Source organism: Solea senegalensis, linkage group LG4 (assembly GCF_019176455.1).
Source record: "Solea senegalensis isolate Sse05_10M linkage group LG4, IFAPA_SoseM_1, whole genome shotgun sequence".
NCBI classification, from domain to species: domain Eukaryota; kingdom Metazoa; phylum Chordata; class Actinopteri; order Pleuronectiformes; family Soleidae; genus Solea; species Solea senegalensis.
In genome coordinates this window covers 9,200,363-9,220,828 of record NC_058024.1, presented here as the reverse complement: position 1 = coordinate 9,220,828, position 20,466 = coordinate 9,200,363, and the positions used below count along the sequence as shown (strand labels likewise).

The 20,466-nt window shown below is 40.9% G+C and overlaps 1 protein-coding gene across 5 annotated transcripts in view; it reads left to right on the top strand.

Annotated features, from left to right (window-relative positions):
- The first annotated feature begins 7,628 nt into the window (after positions 1 to 7,628).
- kif21b (kinesin family member 21B) overlaps positions 7,629 to 20,466 on the top strand; it is a 79,012-nt gene continuing 66,174 nt past the window's right edge. For all 5 annotated transcript variants that reach the window (XM_044022887.1, XM_044022886.1, XM_044022883.1 and 2 more), the window contains exon 1: positions 7,629 to 8,053. In XM_044022887.1, coding sequence (XP_043878822.1) covers positions 8,013 to 8,053 — 41 coding nt within the window. In that variant the 5' untranslated portion in view covers positions 7,629 to 8,012. The remainder of the gene's footprint in view (positions 8,054 to 20,466) is intronic.

Genomic DNA, 20,466 nt, shown 5'->3' with positions numbered 1-20,466 from the left:
AGCCATAGCTTTGTATAGTACTGTATTGTATTAGCCTCTTTAAATTGATGGTAATGACTTGTAGCTTGTTTAAAGTGAAGCTAACACGTTAAACCATAACGACTGTTAGCTTTGTTAGCTTCTTTGATGGTAACAATAGTGACACATTAAACCATAACATGTTAGCTTCTTCAAAGTTATGCTAATAGTAGTCACACATTTAAAGATAACAGCAGTTAGCATCTTTAAATTGATGGTAACAGTAGTGACAGGTTAAACCATAATGACTGTTAGCTTTGTTAAGCCTTTTTAAATTTATAGTAAGAGTAATGACGCATTAAACCATAATGACTGTTAGCTTTGTTAAGCTTCTTTAAATTGATGGTAACAGTAATGACAAATTTAGCAGAGCTTTGCTAAAACAGGCCCTTTTAAATGTTGTGTTTGTAAGTGTTTCATGTGGTTGCTAATTTTGTCTTGTTTACTCACAACTACCATTATGGATAGATATATTGTTAAATGGACTCTAGATCTAAATTTCTCTCATCCAGGAGCTGTTTGTAGAATTCATCTATGTGACAGAAGACAACAAAAAAAGGTATTATGTTACACTCCATTCATGTTGTCCCTATACCAGGGTCTATAACACCAAAAACAACTGTTAAAGAGTCACTTTTAATGTTTACATTCAGTACTTTAGACAGAGTATAAAAAATAGATTGATAGATTAGGATGACGTCAGAAAGTGTGTATGTTGATGAGCCTGCCCCAGAATCAGATTCTGGGACGTCTGTTCACTCGGCAGCTCCAGTTGATATTTATTTATTACTCTTGATCTTTGCGTGAAACTTTGACACTCAGAAGGTTGATGTATATAGATGTGTTTGTGTGTGTGTGTGGGCACAAGCATGTCGATGCACTTAGCTTTATTAAGCGATACTGCCCCAGTGTGAGAGGAAGGCGCTTTATAATCAGGTTATTTAGGAGTGGCAATTCAATTTTCACCGACAGAATTGAGTGCAATTCTCCCTCTCTCTCTCTCTGTGTTTGTATTTGTTACCTCTTTAGGACCTTTTCTGGTTATGCAGAGGAGGGACAGTGAATATATTGGACAGAGGATGTTGAAGACGAGAGACATGAGGAGCCAGTTTTCCAGCTTTACTCGGGGTTTTATATTCAGCATGTGAGTGTGTGCACATGTCGGCACTTGCTCTGTGAATGCATAATGTGACGTTCGTCTCTAATTGAATTCATAAATTATAGTGATCTCAAAAAGACAGTCGATAACACCAGGTCTCACAGTGTCAATGCTGTTTGAGTGAGGAGGAAAAAAAATAAACACACATTTCTCTGAAGAAGCTGTACCTAAAGTGTTGGTATGTATGAGCCACTGGTTCTGTATCATGTGCGATTAACTGTATATTGTCTGTAGGTCAATTTGCTCTGGGTGCCTCAGAGTGCACAAAGAGGCTTTTCTCTTCTGTCGCCTCAGCATCTCTTCCTGTCCTTTCCTTTTCCGTTTTCTTGAGAGGGCCGTTTCCATAGAAACAAGGCCCGGGATGCCCTCAGAGAGAGAGGAGAGAGGAAGTGGCAGAAGAAAACTGGCAATATTGTCCTAATTTAATGGTGTTTAATGGTCATTGTTGTTGCAGGTTAATCCTGTTGACCTTTAAAATTACTATTTCTTTCCAGTTCTGAAGTGTTTTACTTCAGGAAGGGTGCTTCTCATTTAAATTTCAACCTTTTGACCATTATATTACATAGAATGTGTATAAGGGCTGAGAGATAGATGTAGCCTAGTAAGTAGCAGCTGGCCACCAGGGGGTGACTCTACTAGTTACAAAAAAACTCAGTTCTAATGCTCTTTTTCAGTAAATTATTCTAGATTTTACTTGATTCATAAAATCTATAAACAGTTTTCTGTGGAGTTAAAGGGCTCAGTCCCGAGAGTCACATCTTTTTCAATTAAACATGATGTCATTGTTTAAAACAATGACATTACCATTTAGTGGAAAATTGAAGCTAAAGTACAGCACATGTGATTCTGATGCTCTCTGATTATATGATGCCCTAAATTCTGACTTGCTACGTTGTCCCATTGTCTTTGGTCTGTCCATTTTTGCCTTGTTGAAACTTTATTTTAATCTCATTTTTGACATTATGATCAGATTATTAAATACTTATTGTTAGACTGATGAATAAAAATACTAGTATGTATATTTACATACGTTGTATGAAATGGAATGAAACCTAGTCCTGGCAACAGGGAGCCATGGAAGGGTCTCTACACTCTCTTTTGTCAGCTGACACAGATGGACTCCATTAGTCTTTGGTCAGTGTGTGTATGTGTGAGTAAAAGCATGCAGCAGAGGACCAAACAACAACAAGTCACTGTTTACTATGTCACATGCACACACACACACACATTCACAGACTTATGCAGCTATTCGTCTTAGACAACTGCCTAAACTTAACCAGTTTAAGTCTCCATGACGACTACTGGTCCAGACAAAGTCAGTGACAATGCCAGAAAAGGGTCGTAAAGACAAATACAGGCACAGACGCACACTGTCTGCTCTCTGAAGCATCAGTAACTCAGTCAATGGGAGTCACTACCTCCATCACCCAGAGGCTGCAGCAGCTACTATGATCCACTCTCCACCCTCACCCTCCTCCAGGCTCCAGGCTCCAGCCATTGTTCGGTCACTGCCCAGCAGGAAGCACCAGAGCCTGGTTAAAAGATGGAGGGAAAATGTGGGTCAGTGTTTCGCCATTGGGTCGAGAGCTGGTGTGTGTGTGTGTGTGCCTGCTCTATAGTGGATCATTACTGACCCTGTACTCCTGTTACATTTGTCAATGACTGGTGATCTGTGAGTAATTATATACAGTGCATGATCAGTACTACAGGCTCTTATATTCTTAAAGTGCAGTACACTGTTTTTTCTGCACAAAAGACACATGAAGGAGGAGTTAACCTGAAAGAAACATTGACATTATATTATGTAACATCAGATTAAGGACCTGTTCAGACCTGTTATTAACATCAGTGCTCAGGCTACATCTGTACAGCCATACAAAACAGCTGCTTCAGTTTCTGTTTGAAAACACCAAGGCTGCATTCTAGTCTGGATGGGCCTTTTGGAAATGATGACACATCATTTACAGGGCTCACACGGTGGTGGAGTGGCTAGCATTGTTGGCTCACAGCAAGAACCTCACCAGTTCAGATCCCAGTTCAAAGTGAATTCTACTGCTAAAAAAACCCAGTAGTTTAGTAGTTTGACAGGACAAATGCTTCTTCTCCCCACTCAGCCCTGCGCTGCTGGTGTATGCACCTAAACTCTCCCTTTACATCATTTAGTTACGCAGTGTAGCTTTAACATATACACAGCATTAGGTGATGGGACAAAGCACTGTGGTGGGTGTTTGGGGGCGGGGGGTCTAATCCTCCCAGGACTCTGCCCCTGCAGCTGACTCACATAAATCCCAAACACATAAGCAGCTCCTCAGTCACACACACGCATGTGTGAAAACACTGACACCGTCACAAATCCCTGCTCACTTCATTAGACTCAGCCACAAATTCTCCGTGTGAGAGGAAAAGGAGAGAGAATTCAACTGCATGATTTTACATTTTTTTTTCCTGCTGCACCTCCTTCCTTCTTTCTTTCTTTCTTTCTTTATCCTGCCAGTGAGACGGAGAATGTGCACTTGCGTAATCCAAGCCAATTCAAAGTGTTTTGTTACTGTGAAGAATGAAGGATTAGTTTATGGAGCTCCAAAGCCAAATATAGCGGGAAAAGACGTGTGAGGGGATTATAGACACATCAAAGAATCAGGACGGAGGAGACGTTATAGAGTGGGCAAACACATGATGCTTAAAGTTTGCTCAACAGAAGTCCATATTTTAGGTTTTTACTTAATTTAATCCAAATTCTGATTGATGGAGATATGTGATTTTCCCTTTATAGTGTATCCTATACACGGTATAGTGTATAATACCACTTTATTAGGTACACCACCACTATCTAATCTGATCAGTCAGTTAATGCAGGGAGAGAGTTCAGGGGGCACTGATGATCCTTCGTGCTGCAGGGCCTTGATTTTGAAACTCAATGTGTCAGGCGTCCTCTGTACCTAATAATGTGGCCGATGAGTATATAATGTGTGGGTCACTGTGTGTATGTGTGTGTGTGTGTATGTTAGAGGCTTTTATGTCCTTTTAACTTTTTCCCAACACATGCTATAATCATTTAAAGGACCATTATGAAGGACAGTACGCATGCGTGCCTGTGCATAAACACTGACCTTGTCAGGACCAGTAGTCCAAAACCTGATCCTAATGCAACAGAACCTCAGAACTGGTTAAGTTTAGAGCTTGGATTTGAATTGGTTTGGCATTAACTAGGCATGGTTAAGGTTAGTTATAGCACTTTGTTTAGGCTGTCTAAACAAATGGAAGTCAATGCAGTGGTCTGAGAAGTATGGCTGTGTGTGTGTCTCTCTCCCTCTATGTGTGTGTGTGTAAGGCATCAAATCCCAGTTGGAAAATGAATTGCTGACTGACAGAACTTGGGGGCGGCTTAAATATTTTTCTTTGTGAATTCCTCTCATGCCGTTAAGTGCTATTTTGTGAATATGCGGCCCCCAAATACTGGGATCATGCAGCAGTTTGGCAAGTGCAATTTTAAAGTATCTGTAGGATTGTATAACCCACACAGTCTGGTTATAAAATCGGCCTTTATACTATATTGTATTTGAGTGTTGAGAAGGAGGCAGCGCACGGTGGTACAAATAAACACATGTGAGAAGAAGGAGATGGATTGGGAAAACAAGTGCAGCCTAATTATGTAATCGTTCATATGACATGGTCTTAAAAGCTCACCCGACAGACAGAGTGTGTGTATATGTATGTGTGTGTTAATGCCCGATGGCTGTTTCCCAGCAGATCCAGCAGGATTTCAGCTTTATCCTTATAACTGAATGATAATCTTGTGCAGAATCCAGCACTGATTCCAGGGAACGTGGCCTGTGCAACTCACTAACATCTCCTCCTGGCCCTGAGGCCTCTCTCTCACACACATACTCACACACTCCTGTCAAACTGCTGAACAGCTTTTTTGTGGACGATGTGCTGTATTTTCAGTCATTTTCTGTCTTGACACAAAACAAATAACTTCCTGTGCGCAGCGAAGGAATATCACAAGCTCCAAACTGAGAAACACAGAGTCGTGTGGCGATGATAGCCTTAGTCAGCATTGCTTGGCCTCCTTTAACATTTATTTAAATCTGACAGACATTTTCTTTTGGTATATTTGAAAGTAGCACTACAGTTTTAACAAGCAGTGGAACAGATGCACCCATTAAAGTTCCCCCGTTGAGTGTAGATCCACAGTAAATGGTGACAGACAACATAAACAGAGGGAAAGGATGAACATTAAAGTGACTCAGCCAAAAGAAACAACTCCACTTTCTCCTTTTTGTAGACCTCTACTCTGACTCAGCAGAATCAGTGAAGTTAAACTTCCCACCAAAACCCTCAAGCAAACCGACCACATCTCCCCCTCCACCTGAAACATAACAAACCTCTGCATTAGTTACAACCTTTGACCTGAAGGTGTTTAAAATGGAGGCCCCTCCTCCCCGTCATGGGAAACGTCTGCCAGTGTTTACGGCAGTTTAAAGTGACCTCACATGTCGCTGACGCCTGCAGGTTTATTCATATGTGGGTGTGTCCGTGGGCGGGGCCGCGCGCGGGGGCATGTTGAGCCCTTTGATTGGTTTGTAGTACTGAGAGAAGGCGGGGCTAAATGGGCAATTGGCCGACGAGGCTGTCATTCAAACGCGATTATGCTGCTTTCACGGACTGCACGTATTTTTGTATTATCATACCAAGTACAGTAAAAAATCAACAACTCTCCTTGTTATTTTTTGACACTTATTCAGTTATAGCTACACAAATATTGTATTTAAGTAAAATTTAGTCATGTTTGATTAATAATATCTTTTTTTTCTTTCTACAGAAGTAGAATCAAATCAAGTTTTAAGCATACAGGAAGTTCAACTCTGGTTTCCCTGGTACAGGTTAATTAAATATTTATTATTTTCCATAGAAACTGTGAATTATTTTTCAATGTATTGTTCAAGATTTATTCACATTGTAAAAAAGATAATTACATTACATTACATGTCATTTAGCAGATGATTTTATCCAAAGTGACTTACAATGGAATTGAGTACAATCAGCCAGGGGTGGAGTCGAACTTGTGACCATTGCGACCATGAGGGCATTCTGCTTAAAAATGTGCATGCACTGTATGTACTTTGCTTGATTTTCTCTGTATCAGTTGATTTTAAACACCATGTTCACTTAACTTGCCAGGAGAAGTGCTTCATATTCTGTGTCTCTGTCTCTTGTGGCTGTGAATGAGACTTTCCGTGGTTGGAAAACATTCAGCATCACACTGGGCTTCAAACTCAAGATTCTTGGGGTTTGGAGAGAAATGAGGGTCTGGAGAAGCTGCACAGTCGCAGTGGAAGGAATGCATGAATTAATGTCTTTGGAGATTGGACTAAAAGTCATAATATCTTTGCTTGGATGCTGCATTTGGTGCCAATGTTGACTAATTGCAACTTTACAAACCCTAACTCAGCACACCAATGAATTCTCTGACCCATATGTGTCTCTTTCAGTCAAGAAACGTCTTAAAACTCAGATCTGTGGTGCCTCAGCCTGAGTTAGAGATGATAATTCATGTCTTTGTATCTTCCTGACAGGACTATTGCAACAACTTGTTCATATTTCTCAGAAAAATATCTCTGAAATTGTCTGAAAAAGCTGCTGCAAGGCTGTTAACCAGGTCCAGCCAGAGGCCTTGCATCAAACCCATAACCACAAGATCTGGAATTAAATTTTAAATTCTAACTCTCACTTATAAAGCCCTGCAAACTCAGTGGTAGAGTGGGTCGTCTTTCAACTTGAAGGTTGTGGGTTCGATTCCTGACTCTGCTAGTCTATGTGCTGGTGTGTCCTTGGGCAAGACACTTCACCCCCCATTGCTCATGGCAGTGTGTGAATGGGTAACAAAGATGAGAAAGTGATAGAAAGTATGGGTGAATGGCAAAACTGAGTGGTGATCATCAAGACTAGGAATTTGCTATATAAAAACAGAACATTAACCACTTAGTTAATAACAAATGAATGTGTGATGACAGTTTGTATTTACCTTATTATTCATGGCTCAATGATCATTTGAGATCACAAGACAGATTACTACTATAAGTCAGGGGTCTCAAACTCAAATGACGACCACTGAGTGTTTAGTTTGGTCAGAGAGGGCCAGTCAAATGAAAACAAAAATCCAACTTTTTGAGAAAAAGATATAGAAATAATAATATTTATGATGATATTTGACATAATTTCAAAATAAAAGTGTTTGTTTTGATAGGGAACAATAAATAGTTCACAATATGAACGTATTTATGACGCACAATTATTCTATTAATAAACAAAAACACACAGCGATTATATATATATTGATATTAAGTGGGTTGCGTGCTGCGAGTTTGAGAGCTTTGCTGTGAAGGGAAAGCTTCCGACGGTCCGTGAAGGCAGCGTGACCACCTCCAGTTTACTGTCTCGGCTCATTCAGCGTGAGAAGACAGAGAGACACAGACACTCACTCAGTCCTACGTTCTCGCTCTTGAAACAGGATGTAGCGACAGAGACTGAACTCAAAAAGACGAGAGACAGAGAAAGGAAACAGAGGGTTTAAAACTGTGATGTTGACAATTAACAAAATGCGAGCTGCTGCGGAGGTGAAGGAGAACCGTAACGAGAAGGAGAAGAAGGAGAAGGCAGTGGAGATGAGGCAGCAGCAGCAGCAGCAGCAGGAGGAGGAGGTCACCGCTGCCGCCAGGTCCTGACGGCTGCTCCCGCTGACCTGAGACAACCACACACACACACACACTCACTGAAAACCTAACACAGCAGAAATAACCCACATCTCGTCCGTGGACATTGCAGAGCGATAATGGCGAGCCAGAGTGACTGCTGTGTGAAGGTTGCTTTGAGGTAAGTGTGTGTCTGTCTGTGAATGTGCCGAGCTGAGCACACACCACATTGTCTGTGTGTCTCCTGGCGATCAATTAAACGCATCTCTCTCACACACACACAATCTCCACTCTCTGTATGAGCTGCACATACAAACATACAGCACCTTGTTTTGTGAATGTGAGGCATGGGCGGTGCTCTGCGCTGTATTGATAAGGCTCAGAACATGCATGCATGTGCCGCACGCTATCTTATTTTCATGTCACAGAGCAGAAGTCATCTTATTTGGGGTGAAGGAGTGACATGGACTAGAACAGGCGTTTCATATTATTTATTATAAATATATTCCTTTGTGGTTCATGTGGACAATTGTAAAAAGTAAGATATAACCTTACATTTTAACCTAAAGGTGAATTTAGCAACTGAAAACCTTTCATAAAGGTATTTAAAAAAAATAATCAAGCTGGTTGAAATACAAATCTCTGCACAACGTTCTCAGAACGTTCTCTTTTAGTTGTAAAAGAAATAACCAAAATACAACCAAATGGGAATGTTGTGTGACAACTACCGTGCAACCGCAGGAGAAGGTTTCAGTTTTTGGTTACCTCAACGTTTAGGAAACGCTAGGCTCCTATCTAACCCTGAGGAAACGTTCTCTAAACAAAGTTTTTGGTTTTGTTGTAACGTTACGTGTGAGTAGGGAGTGAAGGAATATACCCTACTAACACACAACGGTCACGTAACATTCCCTAAACGTTAGGGGAACCAAAAACTGAAATGTTCTCCTGTGGTTGCGCCGTGGTATCCACACAACATTCTAAAACAAAACAACTAAAAGAGAATGTTCTGAGAATGGATTAAAGTTATCGTGTCATTCAATTCCAGGACACATTGCAATGAATTGCACTGTGTGTCAAATTACCATTTTTATTTGGAAAATTCAACTTCATGACCTTGAAAATTCTGAATTTAGATGAAAAATGGAACACACCTTAAGGGTTAGGGAGGTGAAGCTTTGACGTCATTGTTTTCCCAAAGTTGCATATTAGTCATATCCATGAAAACTGGGACCAGTTTTCCAAAAATAGCATTTTAGGGCTTCCAACAAGCCAGTTACGTTTGGACCCAGATGCGATGCAAAACTTTTGCGGATTCCCGTGTGTATTGGCCCTTAAAGGATTAACATGCTGTTAATTACTGTGTCTGATTAATCAAAGTCTGACTCAGACTCACAGTTGAACCACTTAAGTCCATTTATTTTATTCCCAAATTGAATAGAAACATAATTTCCACAGCATCCACATCTGTAAATTCGCTGTGACATCAGTGGTTAAAAAACTGTTTCCCCCATCCGGGTGAAACACCTGACTCGACAAGAAAGGTTCCTACCTAATGTACAAATGACCGCTAATTACCCCTGAGACCAACACCTTTTATAAAAAGTACATAAGTCATTTTCTGCTCTTATATTGGACACACTGGACCTTCTTTAGAAGCTGAAGAAGTGTTATATAGTGTTTATAGAAATCCTGCTTCTGCAAGTAAATCTCACACAAAGAGATGTGTGTTGTTCTCTTGCTTTGTTGAAAATGCACCTAAAGCTCTGGCAGCACAGCAGCTTTATTTATTTCGGATCTATAAGAGGAGATGAAAGTGAGCCTATAGACTGTGTGAGCCAAGTCTGAATGCAGATTGAAAGAGGAAGTGTTTTACATACATGTGCTGGCGTTTGCTGGGTGGCAGTGTATGAAATTGGAAGGTTTGACTTGAGTGTGACGGTATGTGCGTCTGTAATCATGCTCATTTTACAGTGTGTAAAACTGAGGCAGTGGTCTTTTAACTCAGCAACTCCCAAGCTCTTTCCCATCAGCTAATGATTCCTGATTAACTTGCACTGCGTCTTGGTCACAGTCCTGGCTGAATGTAGACCAATAAACCCTCTGTCATTGTGACAATGTGAAGCAGCTGCTGCAAAATGGAAGTCAAACTGATCTGTTATTTCCATAAATGTCTTTAAGGACCGAGCCCAGGTAGCAGACTGTACGGTTCAGTTTGGCACAGTACAGTATGGTTACAGGCCTTTCAACTGAGAACAGTGCCTTTACTTTGTAGGCGGAATGTGGGCTGTGCCACATTGCTGTGTCAGCGAGATACATAACGTGAAGTTGTACCGGTGCGACAATGAACGATGACATTGAACGCGACACAGGAGACAACAATGGAGGACATCCAGCAGCTTTTTTCCCCCATTGGTTTGTGGCTGTTTGTCTCAACAAGACGTCAAACTTTGTATGAGAATAGACTGCAGCCAGTGAAATGGTAGTTGCTAGGAGTGACGTTGTTCTCAATCAGTTGACTGTTGGGCTCCACCTGGACCATACCATTTTATTCAGATGCTATCAGGTGTTATTTTGGTACTGTTCTGAATGGAAACACCAAAAAAAGAAATGTATTGTACCTAACTGAACCATTTCCAGAATTGGATCAGATATGGTTTAATACAACTGGGCCACTTGAATTGCATCGTAGGTTCGCATCCAGATCCGTTAGTACCAAATGTACCACAACTTTACCAAAGCATCCCAAAAATACTTGACAATATTGGGGCCATATTTCATTAATTAGTTCATTCATATTCTATCACTTTATCCTCCACATGAGGGTTGTGGGATCACTGGAGCCATATTTATTTGCATATTATTGTTATATTTGAGACACTGAAGGCTTACATTCACATCAGCCAATATCAATTTAGCAAGGTGTAATTTGTCCAAAGGGCCTATATTATAAATATGTTTAAAAAGTCAACATTGGGCCACTCCGAGTGGGCAGCCTATGGCCATTTGGAAGGGAATTGGGCTTGTAAATGGAGGGTGAGTGGTTCAAATTCTAGTAGCCATCAAAGGCTGGGGTGCCCCAGAACAAGATACCTAACCCCCACCCACAGATGTACAAATAAAATGAAATCTGATTCTGACATAAATATTGTTTGTTTGCAATTGTGCCACATCTTAACCAAAGGTGACTCACATTCTTCTGAAGATATTAGGGTCATATTAATTATTTATGACATGGCCCACTGTAGGGAGACCTCCAGTTTTTAAATATTGCCAAGAGCACGGCATATTTACCAAAACAGACCCACATGTGTTTAAGCATATTCGGGCCACATTTGCCATTTCATCCCATTTGTCTGTGCCAGATGAAAGCCTGCAGTACCACAGTACTGTGGCCCACATCAGGATGCTGTCATGGGTGTGCACCCTTCTCTCACTGGCATCCAGTGATTGAACATAACAGGGCTAAAGAATGTACAGTGCCTTGTGTCTGATGCCCCAGGGGAGGGTTGAAAGTGAAATGTCAGTCAGATGCTGAGAGAATCTCTTTTGTGTGTGTTCACAATGACAACTGTTACAGGAAGTGGGTCAGGAGGTGTCGGAAAATAAGACGAGAGAGAGACAGCTGGTGGCTGCTGATGCTCAACTTAAGTTATTGATTTTATCCTTTAGATTGACTCGGAGGATCTTTGAGTGAACCTGAATGAGTGGACGGATGACACTGCACAGTGTTCACACCATCTTCAGTAAACTCACATTGAAAGCTCCAGTGTGTAACTTTGGCAGTTTTTTTTGTCATTTGTAAGATAATTTGTCTGCCGTCTCCTGTGTTTTCAGTCGGACTCGCAGCCGTTTTGTTTCACTAATGCATCGTTGCTGTTGCCTTTGTCTGTCTTGACATAAAATAAATCACTTCCTGTGTGCGACACCACACAGGAAGTGTCAGAGCACGACTCTTACAGACTTTTGCTTACATTTAAAAGTCACACACTGCCACGAACCAATACTTCACAACAGTTTGTCTCATTATATTTGCTGCACTGCACACATAGACTGCTCTGCTAGTCTATGTGTGCCCTTGAGCAAGACATTTAATCCCATGTTGTTGCATGTGAATGGCAAAAATGTAGAGTAAAGCAGCTCATCAAGACTAGAAAAGCTCTATATAAATACAGACAATTAGAAAGTCTTCTTTGTCGTATTTTTCGTATTTGGTAGTAACAAAGATAGTTTGAGGAAATGTAGAGGAGTAAAGTTACAAGTTGTTAGATTTTTAAGTAAAGTACAGATAAGTGAATTTTGTACTATAGTACAGTAACAAAGTATTTGTACTCTGTTACATTACAGCGCTGGATCTGTGTGTGTGTTTGTGTTTTTTTACATGGCCTATGAATGCCACCAAAAGTGTCTTGTGTGTTTGACAGGAAATCTGAAGCACACAAATAAACCGATGGAGAAGGATAACTTCCTGCTGCAAAAAGCGACGCTTTTCCCTGTGTCCACTCTTTTTCCCAGAGAAAGTCGGCCGCTGATAAGAGAGACTGGTGTGTTTTTAATTGCTCTCATGTTGAGCTGCTCCAGGGCGAGCTGCATCAAGGAGAAGCACGTCTCTGAGAGGCTTTTGTGTGCATGCATGAGTGTCTTTTAGAGGGCAATGATTTTGTCATGAGGGGCAACCAACACACACACAGTCTGAGTCGCCAGCATCCATTTCCTGACTGTCTGTACTGTTTTTCCTAAACAATGTCCACATAACCTCTGCGACCTACAATCCTGCAGCCTGGCTCGACTTCCCCGAAAAACACACTTATTGGGATACTTGAGGGTTTTGAAGTGTGGTTGTCTGAGTTGTTGACACAATGTCAACTATGACTTTGCCAAGTGAGATTCAGCAAAAGACTCCCCTCATGAAATCGACTCATATTCGATATCTTAGGACTATGTTTGTTGCATTATCTTGTTGTTCCCCTTTTCTGTCTGGAAAATTAAGCTTATAAACGACTCCCTCCCCCAAACCAAAGTCCATAGAGAAAATCAGAATTCTTGTGGGGACACAGGAGCCTCTGGTCTACTGCTGCTTTGTTTGCTAAGTTTTTGAGGCTTATGTATAATCTGAACCAGGGACTTCAAACACCGAGTCTCAAGAAAACACATTTGAATTTACTGATGAAGGCAATCGTGGATTAGCGACTCCTGAGGCTGTGATGTAAAATCGCTGTTTTTCTCTATGGACTTTGGTGCCTGCAGAGAGTGGTGTACAAACACATGTTTTCAGCTGGAAAAGGCTGTCTACCTGCAGGAAATGGTTTAGTTTATTGTCTGGGTAGATAAAAAGACACATTTGATCAATCTAGAGAACACAGAGAAAACAACATACTTAAAAACCAAGCTGGTTCTGGGAGGTGACGGATACTGATCTGCTGCAACAGCCCATTACCTCCCAGAACAGTATAAGATGTATAGGAGTTAGACTTTTTGTTACATTTTAACGTCAGATACCGTTCAAAATGGCTGTTCAGTTAAAGTAAGTCAGGTCACAGCGAGCCAACATGCACCATGACATTGACGAAGCGAAATGGAACTGGCCGTCATTCATTTGATTATTTACGCCTGTGCTTTTTCTGCCTGACCTATAAACACGTCTGTCATGAAAAAATGTACACTCCTACGTTTCACCCATTTCTCCTCACACACGCGGGTTTGCGCAGCTATTCTTCTCAGGACACTGCATTGACCTCCATTCATTTGGACAGCCTAAACAAAGAGTTATCCCCAACCTTTACCACCTTAACCTGTTAATGCTTAAAAGTAACAGTAAACCTAACCACAATTCAAATTTTCGCCATAATCTTTAGCTAGTTCTGCCTCATTAGGACTAGATTTTGGTCTCCTTGAGGACTATTGGTCCTGACAAGGTTGGCGTTTATGCCAGAAAAGGTCCTAAAGAGGTAACACATACAAGTACACACACACTATCCTCTGACAGACACATGTACTTGCAGTTTCACTTCACGTCATACCTCCTCTTACTTTTGCTGTGATTGTCTGTTGACTGCTGCGTTTGCCAGAGACTGATATCTTAACACTTGGACTGCCTCTGCCATACTATAAATGTCAATAATTCACTTTATGTGTTTTTGTGTGCAGGTACTTAGGGTGTAACTCGTCATGTGAGTTATGAGCGTCGTGTAAATTTCAATTATTTCAATCGTCATTCGCTCCTTCTGTCACTAAAGCTCTTTCCACCTTTCAGATGAGCAAAGGACTTGTCTCGCGCTAAAGTGCCAAGTCAGCCTGTGTATTAATAGACACAAAGACAAGTCTGTTAAGTGCCGTCGTGGTCTTTGACCTTGTGATTGCAGCGGCTCTACTTGCTGTCTAATTTGAGCTCTGTTGCCAGAACAGTGACCCAGGGACTTGCCAATAAGGTGATTCTGGCATGTTTCATGGATTTGTGGTTCAAGATAATGAGAGGGAATAGAAAACAGCTCTGCAAGTGGAGTACACAATATTCAGTGTTCTTTCACGACCTGCAAGTGGATGACTGGATCTGTTTTTACCGTTCTGACGCAGAACACTTTGGCTTCAGGGTTTCACAAGATGAGTCAAATATGAGCTTGTTCCTTTTAGATCCTCTGCTGATGCATTGATCAGACAATTTCAGAAACAGAAACAAAAAACTAACTCTCAGGGCCTGTACACAAGAGAATCCACAAAAGTGTTGTATCATATCATATTGGCTTTTTATCCCAACAGAACAATCTTTTTGAAAGTGGCACTCTTGTGTTTTTGTGTACATATTGTGTAACTTTGGGCAAACCTCTCTAACCTAACGTTCCATGTCTTCTTCTCCATCTTTGGTGTATTTCTGTATGAATGTTACAGTGCCACATACAGGCTTTCTGAGGGCGTTCTGGGGGTGGGTTTGTACGTATGAAGACATGTTTTGAAGCTATGCTGTGTTAGGAAAATCTTTTTTTAAAAAAAAAGAAAAAGATCATATAGGGAAAGTTCTGTTTCCTTGTGGAGAAGACCAAACACTGGCTTCAAAACAAACAGGAGTAAGCGGAATACAACTTGCGGAAGAGGCCCCTCAAAGCTGATACACAAAGGCTTTTAATGGGAGATTTAAAAAAAAAAAAGAAGGTGGTGTTTTGTTGTTGGACGTATGTCCTGTGCAGGCTACCAGTCTCGCCTGTTTCCTGTGTGTGTTAATAGTTTGCCACACAGGCTCTGTCTGGGTTACACACCTCCCCGGGGGGTTGCCTTTAAAATGTCAGGACTTTGGTCAGAAACATCTGTTTGCATTTGTGTAAGCATACAGCAGGCCGTCAACCTATAATGCAAACAGTAGCATGTACTGGGTTGTGCTTGATGTTTTCATGAGAGCATTTTTAACACGTAGTCTCAACATTCATCAGGTTTACAGTACAAGTGAAAACAGTGTCGCCTTGTTGATGGGAGTTACCGCTGAGTTTCTTTCTCATCGCTAATTTGGCTTCAAATGAGGGAAGAGGAGCAGGAAACATGACAGAGCACACACCCTAGTTGGCTGCCCGATGCTGTGCATCACTTCCTCCTCACGTTGGCGTGCTGGTTTCATGCTTTGTGTTTTTTTGTTATTGTCCTTTGAAGATAAGAGACCTAACAGTTCTGCGTGAAGGCCTTTTGTGTCAAGATTGCAATGTGTCTGACTTTACTACCGCTGAGAGGCGTCCTCTGATGTGAGTTACTGGTGAAACATGCAAGAATCAAGAACAATTTCAGGCTTAAAAATAGTTCTTTTTGTTCACTAAAGCGTCTTTCGTGCTAAAATAACCAGGATTCTTTGAACCTGGGTGAAGCTGCTAAAAAAGGAGATCTTGCCAGTGGTTATTCTGCCCTGTGGTGTTTTTTTATTTTTCTCCCCTGCATCATCCATCCAAGAAATATGATGTCAAATATGAGTTGGATAAAGAGGAAAAACAACACAATGGAGACCAGTGTCACAGTGAATGGTTTTAAGGTGCCAATAAAACAACATACAATGCAGTGTCCCAACATTCATGGCTAACACCCAAAAGATGAAGCGTTGCACCAGAAATGATGCTGGAATTTGTATCACTGCTAAATATGAAACAGACAGAGAAGAAATGAGTGTATTCACTCACCAAATGGCGCTAAATACCATTCAAAACCTGTGTGCATTTCATTAAACACATTTCCATTGGTCAAAAACCTGTTTAAACCCTGGATTAAATGTGTTTCTGCATCAGTGGGGTCGAGTTCGAACAGTAGAGGTGTTTCATAATCAGGCTGTGCACAGTTAATGGGCTTTACCAACAGATTGTTGCTGTCCAGGGAGGTGAAAATGGTCTGTTGTGGTCACTAGGCTGCACTTCTTAATCCTGGTTTCCAAACAATGATGATAATTCTTCTTAGTGAAGCACCATATGACAGATGAATAATACTCTGGAACTCTTTGATAGTGTTTATGAGATGGTCGAGATGATTACCCTCCACACACAAGGCAACAGACAAATACGTTTGGTGACTGTTGGTAAGGACACAGGGGCTTGTCTTCAGAGCTGCTGTTGGTGCTTTTCACAATAAGAACCCCTGCATGGATAAATAATATAGATTAAGGATGATCACTGTTCTCTTCTTTGTTTTGGATACAGATTTATGCAGTTCTTCCTTTGTGTTGTGGTGATAAGCAGACTAACATAGGGCGATCGAGCCTTTCAGGGGAGCAATAAAAACATGGATGGTGTCGCCATTTCACTGTGTGATCAGTTTAAACTCATTTAATCCAGAACGTTGTCTATTTCAGCTTTAAATCGATCATATTGGTGAACATGGGCTTTGTTGTTAGGTTGAGCAACCACTCTGTTAATGAACTTCTCCCCGAGCATCAGCTGTCCTGAAACGCTATCCTGCCGTTGCACAATGACTTCCTGTAAAGCTGCTGGTGGACTATTCACACTTCCTGTTAACGTCCCTCTTTTGAAACTGCTGTTGCGTCTGTTGACAGGAGGATTGAGTTGATGGTAAACACTCGACAAAGCACTACACTGAAATTGAATGAATATTTTATTTTTCGTGTCATGCATGTAAGTTCATAAGGGGCTTTTCACACGAAAGCAAGTCCAGGAGAAAGTATTATTTTTATCATGTTGGTGCCACCCTTGCTCGTTCTTGTAGACAAAAACGCTACTTTGGCAAAATGTGGTTTGATCTACACCCTTAGTTGACCTGGCTTTCTTCATACTGTCTCTGCGATTGTAAACATTGTAATGTATACAATTTATTTATCTTCTCTGACGTCAGTTTACTTTCTGCAGCATCGCTACAGTGCCACTTACAGGCCTGGCATATGTACTGCAGCATTTAGAGTCATTTGAGGAGGTTTTCTTGGGGACGAATATTTCCAAAAACGATAGTTTTGAACACACTTGTTCCATGTCTCGTTGAGCTAAACAAATAAATAAATAAATAAATACCAAAGGAAACCGGCACATAAAGAGGACATTTTACTCAAGAGACGACCCCATATGTCCTCACAAATAGGCCAGTCAAACAAAAAGTGCATCTCATTCTCTGTTTCATCAAGTTCACACATCAAACACAGTCTTTGTTCCCCCGTACATAATATAGAACATGAAGGTCTTTGTCCTTAAGGTTCCACCTTACCTAATGGATTTAAGATTCAAGCCATGGACCTTATATTTACCTCCTTTGAGTCTGTTAACGGCTCTGTAGTGTGACAGCATCGACTGAAGGCTGTTGCCAAATAAAGAAAAACGCACATCGATCCCGAATGTGCATCCAAACCGCCTGATCACGATGAGTCATCTCAGATTTTTTCTCTTGTTTCTGCGCCATCCTTTTATTCTCTGAAGCTCAGAAGCTTATCTTCATTCTGAGTAAAAAATAAGGCATGAAACTGTGAACAAAACGCTGGAATGTCACCAGCTCCATCTCCACACATATTTCACTCCATGCACACACATCTGTATTTGTTTGAATTCATCCATTTGAATTCAGAATGGCATGAAAGACTCTTCAGTTTGAGCATTTGCATTTTTCTCTTATCATATGTCAGCTGGATTAGGCCTCATGAACAGTCCTAACTATCAGCTTTTATGCGGCAAAGACACACAAACAAACCTTTGTTACATATTCCAATGAAGCTCTTCGTCTTTTGTTTCTTTTTAGCATTAGACACATTTCTCTTCAAAACCTGGTGTGATCTGCAAATTTTCACAAACCTTATATAATCAGATTGTGTGTAGACACAAACTACAGGGCATCTGTGTGTGTGTGTGTGTGTGTGTGTGTGTAGTGGGAAGTGAGAGAGTGTGAGGGTGAGGCCCTTCAAACAGTGCACCTCCTGGGCGAGTGTAGACAGAGGATACAGTGTGAATGAATCTGATGTCACTTCATGTCTTTGTGCTCTGTGCTGAGTTTGCATACACACACACACACACACACACACACACACTCTCAGTATGTTTCCATGTACAGTGAAGTGGAACCTGTCAAGGCCATTTAACTGGACTACTGTCATTGTGCCAGGATACAAGCGCTAGCATGAAATTAATTAATGAATTGACTCAAATGGGTGCGACTCCACTACTGTAGGTGGCGATATAGCCTCCTTTTAAGCTTGTTTACATTCCTCAGTTCCTCAGAAATTAGGTTCTGCCTCGTTAGGACCAGGTTTTTGTGGTCTCCATAAGGACATGGTTGGTGTTTATGCCAAAAAGACAAAAAACCAAATACACATTTACACACACACTCAAATGTAAACATAAACAGAACAGTGAGCAAAAGGAAGTGAAGAACCTTTTTACAGAGTTCATTGTGGAGAGGAAGGAGCTAAAGAAAGAGCACAGTGGTCTCCATAGTCGTCTTATTTTAATGAACTGTTGTGGTGCTTCCTGTAATTCAACATAACAAATACAAAGAAAAAAAAAATGGGGTGGGGTGGGGTTGGGAGACAGAGGAGGGTTGTGGGTCGAGGACGGTGAGCAAATGTCTAATTTGTTGTCACAGACGTGGACTATTGTGGACGAGTGCAAATGTCAGCAGGCAGCGTGTCTGCATATTTACATCCATGTGAACGAACGCACAAGTGCATGTGTTTGTGTGTCTGTGTCTGAATATTGAGTGTATAAATAATTTGGGAACGGCTGCATCTGCTTGCCATAGTTCCACAGAGGGAAGAGGAGGCAGAGAGTTGGAGAAGCTCCAGGTGTTGTGTCTCAGTCAGATTTCATCTCAACTGTTTAGTTTGTTTAGTTCTTGTGATAAATATTCTTTTAAATGTATAAATTATATTCCCTACTGCTTTTTTAATCAGTAAACTAGTACCGTAGCTGCCCATTTGTTTCAGCAAGAGAAGTGTTTAAGAACTGTACTTCCTCTTATACTTATTATCACTAAATGTGTGTGTTCCAGGTATGGCTCATATTGTGGGGAACTAAATCTGTTAACACACTCACATTATGGGGACTTATTTTTGTGTTTGTCCTTCAGCAAGTGCTATGGTGTGTACAACTTGACATGATTATTGGCTTCTAAGGGATTGTTGTATTGGATGATAATAGGATATTACATTTAAATATGACTACTAGATTTTTTGTTTTAATAGCGATTGTGCACACACCAATGACATTTTCAGCTAAATTATGCAACTGTTTTGTGATGAAACACACCACTAGTGTAGTCAGATCTCCATTTGGATTGTCTGCTTATTCATTGTGGGCTTCATCTGTGACTGAACACCAAGAAAGTAAATAAAGATACTTAAGGAAGAGTTCCTTGAATCTAAGCATTTTGAAAATAAAACAACAACAACAACAAAATGTATTTTGATACATGGTGTGGCTGCTGTATTTTGTATTTTATTTTGATACATTTATCAGTTGGGTATTTGTATTTTAAAATACATTTAGATGTATTTTTGCCCATGCCTGCCCATAATGTAATGTAAGGTTGGAGTTAAGACAGTAGTTATGGTTTTATTTCGAGTAATGTAAGTCAATGTACTGTCCTCTGAAGACATGGAAACCAGATAGTGTGTGTGTGTGCGTGTGTGTGTCTGTGTAAGACCAGCTGGCCAATAATCACCTTCAGGGTTAAGTAGCTTAGTTTCTGCTGGAGTTTGTGTCTGAGTTTCTGTTGTGTTGTTCAATGTGTGAATGAATCGAGACGACAGCAGGGCGAGGATTTAAAACTGCTGAATTCAGCAAGAAACGGCTAGCGGACCGGCTATCTGTGTGCGCTAACTCTAAATTAATTACTCCATCATTGAATTTATTCATAATGTTTTGATAACAATCTGGTTTGAGACCAAACACCCGCAAAGATAATTTGCAGTCATCAGGCATCTTACAAATACTAGCCAATCACAACACAGTCCACGTTCTGGGGGTGTGGTTTTGGTCTGAAACAACGCGGCTGATGAGAGCGTCAGTGAGGAGATATTTTGATCGGCTCGTTTGCATTGACTAGGAGGTTTTTAACCATGAAAACAAGTTAATATATGTAAGTAGACCTCCATGACTAACATATATGTGCGATACAAGCATTCAGTGTCACCTTTAATCATTC